At 42.8% G+C, this 14,866-nt stretch overlaps 1 protein-coding gene across 7 annotated transcripts in view; it reads right to left on the reverse strand.

Moving 5' to 3' along the window:
* The window catches only part of LOC134341013 (proprotein convertase subtilisin/kexin type 7-like), a 323,082-nt gene that overhangs the window by 156,997 nt on the left and 151,219 nt on the right, over positions 1–14,866 (reverse strand). For all 7 annotated transcript variants that reach the window (XM_063038716.1, XM_063038711.1, XM_063038717.1 and 4 more), the window contains one exon: positions 10,150–10,250. In XM_063038716.1, the coding sequence (XP_062894786.1) occupies positions 10,150–10,250 (101 nt within the window). The remainder of the gene's footprint in view (positions 1–10,149; positions 10,251–14,866) is intronic.

A 14,866-nucleotide genomic window follows, 5' to 3' on the forward strand; every position in this document is an offset into this window, starting at 1 on the left:
TCCATTTAACGGAATAAAGACAGACACTGTTGAAAATACTCAGCAGGTCTGACGACATCAGTGGAAAGTGAATCAGTTAACATTTCACCAAGATCCTTCATCAGAACTCAGAAAGGAAAACAAAGTGAAGACCAGATAAAGTGCAGAACCTGGAAATCAATATTTTTGCTCCCTTTTTGCTCTACTTATCTAAAAGTTTATATATGCAGTGGATTCCGATTAATTGGGTCACATCTGGACCAGTATATTTTGGCCCAATAAAGCAGCTGTCCCAATTATTCCAAAGTTTCATGGAAATAGTTAAAAAGGTATAAAAAAAGACAAACTACTGTTTAACAAAGCAACAAGCTATGTATTTAAATGAAATACAGAACAAATTAGAACACTACCAATCGTACTACTAAACTATAAAACTGTGCATTAGTTCCTAATAGTTATCGATGGAGGAATTCATCCAGTGTACGTTGCCGTGTTCTTCCGATTGACTGTAAATGAAAAAAATTAGTGCGGACACCTAGTGCAGATAATGGACTGCCTTCATACATTGCTTTCAACGATTGCATCCTCCATATCTTCATTTTCATTGTAACTTTCAAGATGATTGTTGATACCTTCAAATTTTTCATAGTTCTAACTTGTTGAAGTAGTAAAATCATTTCATTTTCACCTCCAGCTGTTTCTAGCATCTCCAAGCCTCAAAGCTTGAAACTGCAGTGAGCAAAACGGTTCTGAATTGTCTTACTGCTTATTTCTCGCCAAATCAGTGACAGAAATCACTGCATTTTGAACACATGCCACTGATGCTGGTTTTAAAAACTGTTCGCTTTTAGCATGTTGTAGTGTCTTAATGGCCACACAAGTACATGCAACTGCCGCTAATTCGAAACTGTTCGGCAACAGTCTCCTGACAAAAATTAAGTGGCATAGTGTCCCAAATAAATTAAGGGAATCCCAGCTATTTTCTTGATAATTTTTGTTGTACGACCATAAGGCATAGGAGTAGAATTAGGCCATTCAGCCCATCAAGTCTGCTCCACCATTCCACCATGGCTGATCTGGGATCCCACTCAATCCCATACACCTGCCTTCACACCTTATCTTTTGAAGCCCTGATCGATCAGGAACTATGAACTTCTGCCTTAAATATACCCACGAACTTGGCCTCCACTGCAGTCTGCTGCAGATCATTCCACAGATTCACTTCTCTCTGGCTAAAAAAAATTCTCTGCACCTCTGCTCTAAAGGGTCACTCCTCAACTTGGAGGATGTGCCCTCTAGTTCTGAATAACACCACCAGAGGAAACATCCTCTCCCAATCCACCTTGTAGGTTTCATTCTTCTAAATTCCAGTGAATACAGGCCCAAAACTGCCAAGCGAACGTCTTATATTAACCCCTTCATTCCCAGAATCATCCCCGTGAACCTCCTCTCGCCTGTCTCCAATGACAACATACAACATATCCTTTCTGAGATAAGGGGCCCAAAACTGTTGACAATACTCCAAGTGCAGCCTGACTAGTCTCTTATAAAGCCTCAGCATTATCTCCTTGTTTTTTATATTCTATTCCCCTTGAAATAAATGCCAACGTTTAATTTGCCTTCTTTACCACAGACTCAAACTGTAAAGTAACCTTCTGGGAGTCTTGCACAAGGACTCCCAAGTTCTCCTGTGATGTTTGAAACTTCTCCGCATTTAGATAATAGTCTGCACTATTGTTCCTTTCACCAAAATGCATTATCATACATTTCCAACACTGTGTGCTGGACGCGGAGACTGGTGGGGTGGTAGGCGAGGACAAGAAGAACCCTGGTTGGGGCAAGAGCAGACATGTATGAAATGGAAGAGATGCGGTTGCGGTCAGCGTTGATAGTGGAGGAAGCAAAGCCATTTGAAAAAGGGCTAGAATGAAAAGTCTCATCCTGAGAGCAGATGCAGTGGAGACGGAGGGATTGAGAGAAGGAGAGTTATAGTCCGGGTAGCTGTGAGAGTCCATGGTTTAAAATAGACATCAGTAGATGTCCAGAGATTGAGACAGAAAGATCGAGAAAGGGGAGGGAGGTGTCAGAAGTGGACCAGGTGAATTTGAGGGCCGGGTGGAAGGTGGAGGCAAAGTGGATGAAGTCGATGAGTTCAGCACAGGTGCAGGAAGCAGCACCAATGCAGTCGTCGATGTAGCATAGGAAAAGTGCGGGACAGTCACCAGTGTAGGCTGTTCACGTAGCCGACAAACAGGCAGGCATAGCTTGGACCCATGTGAGTGCCACGGCTACCCCTACTGTTTGAAGGAAGTGGGAAGGGCCAAAGCAGAAATTATTGAGAGTGAGGACAAGTTCCACGAGGCGGAGGAGAGTGCTGGAAGAGGGAAACTGGTTAGGTCTGGTGTCCAGAAAAGAACAGAGAGCTTTGAGGCCTTCCTGGTGGGGGATGGAGGTGTATAGGGACTGGACATCCATAGTGAAAATAAGATGATGGGGGCCGGGGAACTTGAAATCCTTGAAAAGATCAAAAGTGTGTGAGGTGTCATGGATGTAGGTAGGAACTAGGGGGATAAAACAGAGTCGAGGTATACGGATATGAGTTCAGTGGGGCAGGAACAAGCTGAAACAATGGGTCTACCTGGACAAACGGGTTTGTGGATCTTGGGTAGGAGGTAGAAACGGGAGGTGTGGGGTGTGGGAACTATGAGGTTGGTAACAGTGGATGGGAGATCCCCCAGAGTCAATAACGTCAGGGATGGTGTGGGAGGCAATGGCCTGGTGCTCCTTAGTGGGATCCTGTTCAAGGTGTAATTAAGAGGAGGTGTCTGAGAGTTGTCACTGAGCCTCAACAAGGTAGAGATCACTATAACAGACTATACAGCACCTCCCTTATATGTGGGTTTGATGGTGAGGTAAGGATTGGTGCAGAGGGAGTGGAGAGCGGAGCATTCAGAAAGGGTGAGGTTGGAATTGGAGAGAGGAGTATTGAAGTCGAGACGGTTGATGTCCCGTCAGCAGTTGGCAATGAAAAGGTCCAGAATAAGCAGAAGACCAGGACGGGGTGTCTAGGAAGAGGAGGAGGGTTGAAGACAAGACTGCCGAAGGGTTTCAGCCCAAAACGTCGACTGTACTTTTTTCCATAGATGCTGCCTGACCTGCTGAGTTCCTCATTTTGTGTGTGTTGCTCGGATTTCCAGCATCTGCAGATTCTCTCTCATTTGGTGAAGCTTGTTTATATTTCAATGTGTACTGCCCATCACAAAAGCGAAGATACACACACAAGGTGTCAGTTCATTGAAGTGTTTGAATCAAGAAGTTGTTTTCTTAGTTTAAAGAGGATCCAAAGGAAATAGATGGTGTTCTGACTGTATTAGGAAGATCTGGAAACTTTCCTGCTCATCTACTAACTGTGAACATTTTGTCTCAAGATGACAATATAGGAGCAGAATTGGGCCATTCAGCCCATCGAGTCTGCTCCAATTTACTATCCCTCTCAACCCCAATCTCCTGCCTTTTCCTCATCACCTTTCATACCTTAACTAATCAAAATAAGACAATAAAACATAGGAGCAGAATTAGACTATTTGGCCCACTGAGTCAGAGAAACACAAACTGGAATTTTCACAACACACTCAAAATGCTGGAGGAACTCAGCAGGCCAGGCAGCATCTATGAAGTGGAATAAAGAGTTGGCGCTTCAGACTCAAACCCTTCACCAGGACATCAGGACTGGAAAGGAAGGGGGAAGAAGTCGGAATAAGAAGGTGGGGGAAGGGGAAGGATTACAAGCTGGTAGGTGACAGGTAACACCAGTTCAGAGGGGGAAGCTGGGTGGGTGGAGGAGGAAAATGAAGTAAGAAGCTGGGAGAGGATAGGTGGAAGGCATAAAGAGCTGAAAAAGTAATCTAATAGAAGTGGTCAATGGACCATGGAAAAAAGAGCAGGAGGGAAACCAGCGAGGCAGATGAGGAGAAGAGAATGGGGAAAGAGGGGATACGGAATGGGAGATGGAAAGAGAGAGGAGGCGGCTTTATTGTATCCGGTGCGGCCTCCTCTACGTCGATGATTGCAGATTGTAGACCTGCAGATCGGAAGATGCCTTGCTGGACACCTTCACTCCGTCTGCCACTATAGGTAAACTCTCTCAGTGGCCATCCATTTCAATTGGTCTCTGATTATGCTGGCTACTTTACCAAGGCAGCTACAAATGTAGACCGAGTTCACAGAGGGGAGGCTGGTTTTCCTGATGGCCTGTGTCCATAGTTGACTGCAGTTTCTGGTGAGCCAGATTGAGTGGATAGCCAAAGACTTTTTCCAAGGTGGAAATGGATAATATGAGGGGGCTTAATTTTAAGGTGATTGGAGGAAAGTATGAAGGGAATGCCAGAGGTATTTTTTTTAAACACAGAGAGTGGTGAGTGCATGGAACATGCTGCCAGGGGTGGTGGTAGAGGCAGATATATTAGGGACATTTAAGAAACTCTTAGATAGACAAGTAGATCAAAGAAAATGGAGGTCTATGTGGGAGGGAAGGGTTAGATTGGTCTTAGTGCAGGTTAAAATGTCGGAACAATATTGTGGGCTGAAAGGCCTGTAGTGTGCCGTACTGTTCTAATGTTGTACATCCTGAAGTTTCTGGCAGTCTAGGGCAGAGTAAATGCCATACCAAATTGTGATGCATCTCGATAGGATGCTTTCTATGGTGCATCAATAAAAATTGGTGAGGGTCAAAGGAACCCCGGCTCGCGTGATTACTGCTCCAGGTTTGCGACTTCAGTTTCAAAAATCGAAGTGAAATGATCCAAATGGTGTTGGGGGAATTTTCATCAGCAGTGAGACTTCAAACTTCTCTTCAATGAGTCAAAACAGCAGTGGTGATGCTGCTGCCAAAGCATAGTTTTGTTCTGGTTGTGAAACAACATTTTCAGATTTCAAAGGCAAACTGCAAATCACAGCTAATAAACCAGAAATTTAAAAAATGGGTTGACATCTGAAAATGGAATTTAGGCTGACATGCCAATTGATTTTGTATTTATACAACGTTAAATAAAAAATATCCTGCACTATCCAGACATCGACCTTTTCAGAAACATTTGAACTGAAGTTTCATCCGGCTTTTCATCCCATTTAACCCTCAGTTAATTAAAGTCCTGTATGGCTGCCAGTTAGATACAGTTTCCAATTCTGTGATAGTAAACAGACTGTGGCAGAAAAATCTTGTTAAGTAAATCTCTGAACCACATTCAGCTGTACGCTCCAAAAACCTTTACCTAATTAGGCCTCTGCTTGAACTTTAAAGCCTATTATCACATCCCACAGGAATGAGATGGAGGTGTTAAATACTCTAGTTTAAGGACACAGCACTGCCTTTGCTATTAAGCCGAATCAGGTTTTTTATCACTGACATAGGTCCTGAAATTTGTTCATCGCAGCGGCAGCAGTGCATTGCAATAAATAAAATATACTATAAATTACAATAAGAAATATATATAAAATATGTAGTGCAAAATGAGAGCAAAAATAGTATTTGTGTGGTCATGAACCATTCAGAAATCTGACGGCAAAGGGGAAGAAGTTGTTCCTAAAATGTTCAATGTGTGTCTTCAGGCCCCTGTACCTCCTCCCATTTGTAACAATGAGAAGAGGGCATGTCCTGAGAGGTGGGGGCCTTTAATGATGGTTGCCACCTATTGAAGATGTCCTCGATGCTGGGGAGGCTCGTGCCCATGATGGAGCTGGCTGAGTTTACAACTTTCTGCATCTTTTTCTGATCCTGTGTATTGGCTCCACCATACCAGACAGTGATGCAGCCAGTCAGGGTGCTCCCTGCACAGTACATCTGTAGAAATTTGCTATAGTCTTCTCTAAGGCAAACTCTGGTGCTTGATGTTAAGCGTCTGGGAAACCTGCCATCAAATTTCTCCTCAGTGTTCTCTTCTAACTCATTTGGTGACAAGCCCACTCAGATTGTTGTGGATTGTGGTTGTATTTTGGAATCCCAGTTTCACTTAGGGAGTGCTGTGTTGTTGGAGATGCTGGCAAAGTTCAGAGGTCGAAGCCCAGGGAGCTGCGTGACTGGAAGTCGAAGCCCCTGGGTCAGTGTGTTTGGAGGCTGGAGGTCTGCGAGTGTTAGAGTCCAGAGCCAAAATGTAGGTGGCCTGTCCTGGGGTTGAAGGCCTGTCTTTGTGAGGGGAAGGTAGGAAAGGGGCTTGTTTTGCTGTTGTTGCTTGTGTTGTTCTGCTGAACGTGCTGACACCAGAAAGTGTGGCCACACTTGTGGGCTGCCACCAAAACATCCGTAGCTTGTACTGGTTGTTAATGCCAATGACACAATTTCACTGTATGTTTCAGTGTACATGTGATAAATAAATGATTCTGAACCAGAATCCCTTCCTTCAGGAGAGAAGTTTAATCAATGTCGTGTGTGTATTCTCAAACTGTTGTGAAATATCCCACAACTATCTGAAAGTGAGGAAGACATCACTATGAATGCCACAGACCTCTCACATGAAATAATGAACTCTTGACCTTATTTATTTACCTGCACTGCCCTCTCTCTGTAATTGTAACACTAGATTTTGCATTTTTTCCCACTTTATACTACATTGATGTACTTTTGTTGGGAATGATCTGTACGGATAGCATGAAAAACGTTTCCCCACTGTATTGTGACAATAAACTAATTACCATTTACCCTCAGAAATTGGACAGCAATTGGATCCAGCTGCTTAAACCGTCCTCTACAATTTTCCATGTCCAACGTTGACTACTTCATAATTAAATAACTGGCTGTAAGATGTTCTAAATATATAAATTCTGACATGAAAATCCAATCTTCTTAATAGCCTTGCAACTTATCGACTCCTCTGAGGGGCAGCTGGTCCAACTGGACAGGACTCATCCAATCAGAGAGATTTCAAAAGAAAAAGCCTCAGCTCACATTTTCGTGTACTTTCTGAATCCTCTGCAGAGCCACACATTTTAGCCAAACAATAAAGCAACTTCACAGAGTTAAAACCAAAAATATGGCATGAGTATCTAATAATTAAGCCATTGTTCCTCTTTGACATTAATATACAGTACATATTAATTTATACATTCTGAAAATGCATATACCCGATAAAATATCTAGTATTGAAATAATAGATTAGCTGGGTGTAGTTGAGATTGTTAGTGTTTCAGGCAATTATTTCACTCCTTTTAATTCTGGCAGGCACAAAAAAAGCTCCTAAACATTTAAAACTGTTAATCTATAGTTGATTTGCAAGAAGCACAAAAAGGATCCCAAGATGAAATGGCAACTGAAATGGTAGGTCGTACACATGATCTCACAGGTTTCTGGCTCAAAGGTCAGCCCCAGTCCAGGGACAGGACCACAAGAAACCCAAGCGACTTTCTCTCTGAGAGAAAGTTACAGTGCCAGAGGTGCCATCCTTGAAATAAATCCTTTGTTCAAAGATCATTTAGAAACACTTGGGTCATCAGAATGGGCATCAGCTTAAAGCAAATACCAGCCTCTCTTCCCGCTGGATACAAGATATTTCCAAGTGCTATTTCAAGAAAGAGAAAGGTACCATCTCTAATGCTAAAAAATAAGGACCAGACACTGGCCACTCAGTACCTCAAATGTGCTTTCTCCATTCAATAAAATGGCTTATCTAAGCATTGTGTCAACATTACATTTCTACTTGTAGCAACACACACCCACCACTCTCTGCGTAAAGATTTTACCTCTGACACCCCTCCCCCCCATACTAACTGTAAAGGTAGGGCCTTAACAATCAGAAACTAGGGAACAAAGAAATGGCAGAAAAATTGATCAATACTTTAGGCTAGTTTTCAGAGGAGGGCACAAAGAACCTCAAAATCAGAATCAGGTTTAATCTCGCTGTTGTTTATGATGTGAAATTGTTGGTTGGTGGCAGCATACAGTGCAAAAAGATATAACATTACTACAAATTACAAAATAAATAAATAGTGCAACCATGTTAAGTATCTGCAGAGGGGAGAAATGAAGGAAATTAATATCAGTCAAGGAATTGTGGCGGGAACGCTGATGGAAGTTTAGGCTGACAAGTGTCCTGGGCCAGAATGGTTAGACTAGACGACACAGGTTTAAGGCGAGGGGTAGGAGAACGAGAGGGGATCTGAAGAGTATCCCTTTTCACTCAGTGACTGAAATTTAGAAAATCCTGACAGGATTGGACAAAATAAATGCAGGAGGATTGATGGTAGTCAAGCCCAGACCATTGGTCACAGCCTCAGATTCTGTGAATGCTGGAAATCTGGAGCAACACACATAAAATGCCGAAGGAAATCAGCAGGTTGGGTAGCATCAATGGAGAAGAATAAACTGTTGATGTTTTGGATTCCATTGAGCACATCTACAAGAAACGCTGTCACAGGAAAGCAGCATTTATCATCAGGGACACAACCACCCAGGACATGCTCTCTTCTCACCGCTGTCATCAGGAAGAAGGTACAGGAGCCTCAGGACTCACACCACCAGGTTCAGGGACAGTTACTACCCCTCAACCATCAGGTTCCAGAACCAGAGGGGATAATTTCACTCACCTTGTCCCATCACTGAACTGTTCCCACAACCTGTAGACTCACTTTCAAGGATTCTTCATCTCATGTTCTCCATATTTGTTGCTTATTTATTTACTAATTATTTATTTATTCATCTATTTATTATTAGTATTATTTCATTGTTTTCTTTCTTTTTGTATTTGCACAGTTTGCTGTCTTTTGCACACTGGTCACTCACTCTGTTGGTGTAGTCTTTCACTGATTCTATTACGGTTATTGGATTTATTGAGTACGCCCACAAAAAATGAATCTCAGGGTTGTATATGGTGACATACTGTATATGTACTTCTGTGGCGGCCCGCAAATGCGGGACTCGAACCGCCATCGGGAGCCGCAGGCAGACACACGGTAGCACGTTTGGAACTACCCACTCGGGGCGGACCTTCTGGGGACAGTCTGACATCACGTCCGCCCCACAGGTTGCAGGGGCCCATGGGAGGGGAGATTTAAACGCACAATTTTGAATCAGAAAAGGCATTCTGAGTTCAGCTCTCTCTGCCTCCATGTGTTTCTTTAGTAGTGCGTTTGCGTGCGACTACACTTTGATAATAAGTTTACTTTGAACTTTGAAATTCATCAGGACTGGAGGGGAAGAGGGTAGAGCCAAAATAAGAAGACGAGGAGACTGGAAGGAATACAAGCTGACCAGGTGAGTGACTGGGGGTAGGGGAGGATGAAGTTAGAAGTTGAGAGATGATAGGTGGAAAAACTAAAGGGCTGAAGAAGAAGGAATCTGATAGGACAGTAGAGTGGACCATGGGAGAAAGGGATGGAGGAGGGACACCAGAGGGAGGTGATGGGATTACCTCCCTCTTCCAACATGCACATCTTTGAGATATATACTACGTCATAAGGGAGAAAAATGGCAATCATTTACCCTTCTTAGATTATCCCAACTACCATGCCTCTTACCAAATTCATGATGCATCAGTCCAGACTCTTTATTTCAAAGTTCAAAGTAAACTTATTATCAAAGTACGTATATGTCATCATATACTACCCTGAGATTCATTTTCTTGCAGGCATTCACAGTAGAACAAGGAAATCCAATAGAATCAATGAAAAATCTACACACAAAGACTGACAAACACTAATGAGCAAAGGAAGGCCAACAGCAAATGCACATTAGGATCTAATATGTGAGTGATGGTAGGTGTGTAGGGTTTGATCGCCCATCTCCAGTTGGAAATAACATTACAGCAATCAGAGACCTGTCATAATCTACTCTCCATTTGTGGAGAGTGCAGAAAACCAAACTGAAAGAAACGCAGAGACATGCTAGGTACAGAGCTTCCACTGAGCCATCTACGGTGCTGAACAGGTCACATCGGTTTTCAAGATTTTTTCAGGTAATTTTTACTTATGCAATTCATCTTACTTAATGCACCGTGCTTTGGTGTGGATATTGCCAAAAGCTACCAAATAGCTCATTCTATGTCAGCAATGGAATCACTGTGAACTACTCCTTGCACTATAAGGGACTTGCAGTGAAATGTGTTTTTATGACACTACTGCCTTGTGTTGCCTCGCTGTCTTGTGTAATTTATGTTCTACGTTGTCTGAACTTATCAAACTTACAATGCTTCGCATCATCTTGTCACCACTGCTGAAGGTGACTGCCAGCATGGCAGCACACTCCTCAGCGTAGAATGGCATGTGACCTTCTTCATTCACTGCCCCTGCAGAGAGACAGAATCAGACAGAGCACTTCAGAAAACAATGCACAACCAAGTACTCCCTCTGCAAATTCAGCATCACGAATTAAATCACAGCACCCAGGCTTTTCGAAAAGAAGCAATAAACATAAACACATTAGTAAAATCACTTTACAGTACCACTGATCACAAAAGGAGTTTAAGGAGTTTATATGTTCTCCCTTTGACCATATGGTTTCCTCCAGGTACTCCAGTTTCTTCCCACATTGCAAAGATGTATGGGTTTAGCTTAGTGAATTGTGGGCATGCTATGTCATAACCATATAACAATTACAGCACGGAAACAGGCCATCTCGCCCCTTCTAGTCCGTGCTGAACTCTTACTCTCACCTAGTCCCACCAACCCGCACTCAGCCCATAACCCTCCATTCCTTTCCTGTCCATATATCTATCCAATTTAACTTTAAATGACAACATCGAACCTGCCTCAACCACTTCTGCTGGAAGCTCGTTCCACATAGCTAACACTCACTGAGTAAAGAAGTTCCCCCTCATGTTACCCCTGAACTTTTGCCCTTTTTTTTTCCTGTGTTGTCACAGGAATTATGGCAACATTTGCAGGCTGCCCTCAGCACAATGCTTGAGCTGCATTGGTCATTGATGTAAACCAGCACGGTTTACTGTATGTTTTAATGTACATGTGACAAATAAAGCCAGTCTAATATAAAAAATGCCTACAGCAATTTATATTTTCCACTACTTATCATCTTTCATATAAGAATACAGTATATTGGCAAGGTAATTATTGACAGAGTGCACTTTCCTTCAAGTTGACAGCAACCATTTATTGCTATCTCCTCTCTCCAGGGGTGGGGGGTGGGGGGGGAGACACTCTAAGCCAGGCTGAAACACAAAGGGATGATGCCCCCTCTACCCAGCATTTTGCTAGCAAATGTGCAGTCACTGAAGAACAAAGCTGAGGACCCACAGGAAGGGCAAGATTCCTGTATTGAAGGGAAATAAGAAATTGTTGTATACTGAGTTTTACAGAGACGTGGCTTACTCAGTGTATGCCAGATTCGGCGATCAGACCTGAAGGCTTCTCAATACATAGGATGGCCCGAATTGCTGATTCCGAAAAGGCAAAAGATGGAGGTGTGTGTTTCATGATAAACTCTCTGTGGTGCTCCGATGTGGTGGTTTTGTCTAACCTGTGTTCCCCAACCTTGAACACCTCATGATCAAATGCCAGCTGTTCAATTTACCAAGAGAGTTCTCCTTTGTGATCCTGACCAGAGTTTACATATAACCAGTAGATGACTATAATCAAACGATTGAGATACTGCATGATGCAATTACCAAACAAGAAACAAACCATCCTGACACATTCCAAATCATAGTCGCTGATTTCAATCAGGCTTGTTTGAAGAAAACCATGCCCAATTAGCATCAGCATATAACCTGTAGCACCAGAGGTCCCAACACACTTGACCACTGTTATACCAACATAAGGAATGCCTACTGTTCCATGCCTGGACCACATCTTGGTAAATCGGATCACTTGGCTGTCCTTCTCCTATCTGCATACATGCAGAGGTTACAGAGCAAGGCTACAGAGATTAAGACAACAAATGGGGTACTTGGTCAAGTACCAAAGACCTGTGCAGATCAACTGGCTGGAGTATTCACTGAGATCTTTAACCTTTCACTTCAGAAGTCTGAGGTACACACCTGCTTCAAGCAGGATTCAATTGTACCAGTGCCCAAGAAGAACGTGGTGATCTGTTTCAATGATTATCGTCCAGTAGCACTTTCATCCACAGTGATGAAGTGTTTTGAGAGGTTGGTGATGAAACATATCAACTGCTGCCTGAGAAGCGACTTGGATCTGCTCCAGTTTGCCTACCAGCGCAACAGATCCTAACAGATGCCATCCCATTTGACTAAGCACTCAACTCTGGAACGTCTGGATAGCAAAGACGCATACACAAGGATGCTCTTTATTGACCACAGCTCAGCATTCAATACCATCATCCCCTCAAAACTAATCAATAATCTCCAAGACCTTGGCCTCAGTATCTCCTTGTGCAATTGGATCCTCGATTTCCTCACTTGTAGACCACAGTTATTTTGGATTGGCAAAAACATCTCCACGATCTCCATTAGCACAGGTGCACCACAAGGTTGTGTGCTTAGCCCCTGCTCTACTCGCTTTACACTTATGACTGTGTGGCTAAGCACAGCTCCAATGCCATGTTCAAGTTTGCTGATGACACCACTGTCGTAAGCTGAATCAAACGTAATCATGAATCAGCATATAGGAGGAAGATTGAAAATCAGGCTACGTGGCGCCATAACAATAACCTCTTACTCAATGTCAGCAAGAACGAGGAACTGATCTTTGACTTCAGGAGGAAACCAGAGGTCCATGAGCCAGTCCTCATCGGGGGATCAGAGGAAGAGAGGGTCAGCAACTTTAAATTCCTTGGTATTATCATTTCAGAGGACCTGTCCTAGGCCTAGCATGCAAGCACAATCACGAAGAAAGCACGACAGTGCCTCTACTTCCTTAGAAGTTTGTAAAGATTCAACATGACATCTAAAATTTTGACAAACTTATATAGATGTGTAGTGGAGAGTATATTGTGTCACAGCCTATGTTCCCTCTAAGCTGTGCGTGTGTTCGCACGCACACACATTTTTCAACCAGCACATAAAGGAAATTAATGTGTGCACAAAAGGTTAGTTACCTAAAATAATATAGTAATTAATAATTATACTTATTGAAAATAATCTTTCCACTAAATGTCCCTGTTAACTAGTTAGTCGTTTTTTCAAATACCACAATGCACGTCACTAATTTACGCCACCTCACTTTTCCTGTTCTGGGATCTGGGAGACAATGTTTCATGGAGTGACAAAGTTAAAGCTTTGCTAAGCCAACAACATGAAGAAAACGTCACAGTAGATACAAGTTCGCTGTTGACTTTTATAACTAGTCTTTGTGTCCATTTCGAAGAAAGGTTTCCTGAAGATGAGGTACAAGAATGGTCAGCTTTTAATTTCTCCGCAATTGCAGATTGTGACTTCACATTTGGCAATGAAAAAGTTAATACCTTATGTCAAAAATATCACGATTTTCTAGCTGAAAATACTGTAATAGTTAGACAGTTCAATGATTTCAAATTTTCCGTGCAAGAAAAAGTTAAATCCGAACTGATTTCAAACTTTGCTCAAATGGTGGCATTTGTACTTCAAAATGAACAGTTTTGCGACCTTGCACAGTTGATGGACATTGGGGGAACCTTTCTTGCGTCTAGTGCGGACTGTGAGCGAGGTTTTAGCGTAATGAATCAACTCAAAAACAAGCTGAGGAACCGTTTAGGTGAATGTCATTTGGATGTTAATAAGAATCAAAAGCTATCAATGGGATGGAAGTTCTATTAGTCTAGATAGAGTTTACAAAGAATGGGTAAATGCCAAAGACAGGAGAGAGAAAAAATAACTGAGTGACTTAAATATGTATGTTATTTTGTTGTTATTCTGTGCAGTTTTATGTCAAATATTTTGTAAGCCTACATAAACTGTCCCATGTGTGCATTCAGTGAGAACATACTTTTGTCACAGGAAAAAAATTTGCACAACATAAGATTTTTGCGCACACTGACTACTAAAAATTAGAGGGAACATTGGTCACAGCCTGTTATGGAAACAACAATGCCCTTGAATAGAAAACCCTCTAAAAAGTAGTGGATACGGCCCAGTCCATCACAGGTAAAGCCCTCGCCACCATTGAGCAAATTTACAAGTAGCGCTGTCGTAGGAAAGCAACAATCCTCAGGGACTCCCACCACCAGGTTCAGGAACAGTTATTAAGACTTGTGTGGATGAGTGTGTGCCTCCAAGAGCATATCGGACATAGCTACACCAAAGACCTGTTTGAACCAGGAGATTCATTGTCTGCTGAGGGCTAGATCATTCAAGACTGGTGATCCAGTACGAAACAGGAAGTCCAGGTACAACCTCTGGAAGGCTATTTCAAGGGCAATAGAACATTTCCATTGAGGGTAGAGATGGAATCAGGTGCACGTCAGCTCTGGCAGGCTTTGCAGGCCATTACTTCCTACAACGTGAAACCTAACATCATGAATGGCTGTGGTACTTCACTCGGAGATGAGCTCATCACCTTTCATGCATGCTTTCAAAGGGAGACTAAAACTACACTTTGCAAATCCCTAGAGCATCTGATGACCCTGTGATCTCTGTCTTGAAGGCTGACATCAGAACATCTTTCAAAAAGGTGAACCCTCATAAGGCGTCAGGCCCTGATGGTGTACCCGGGGGGGGGGGGCGCGGGTGGCCTTGAAACCCGTGCCAGCTAACTGGCGGGAGTGTTTAAGGACTCAACCATCAGGGTCTCAAATCAGAGGGGTTAACTTCACTTAACTGTACTTGCCCCATCACTACCCTGTGCTTAATATATCAATGCAGTTACAAAGAAGGCACAAGAGCGACTATATTTCATTAGCAGTTTGAGGAGATTTGGTATGTCACCAAAGACACTTGCAAATTTCTACAGATGTACCGTGGAGAGCAGCGAGCAGTACCTCCATCATTGGCTGAAGCACTATCTGGTTTGG

This window comes from Mobula hypostoma, chromosome X2 (assembly GCF_963921235.1).
Source record: "Mobula hypostoma chromosome X2, sMobHyp1.1, whole genome shotgun sequence".
Classification (NCBI taxonomy): Eukaryota; Metazoa; Chordata; class Chondrichthyes; order Myliobatiformes; family Myliobatidae; genus Mobula; species Mobula hypostoma.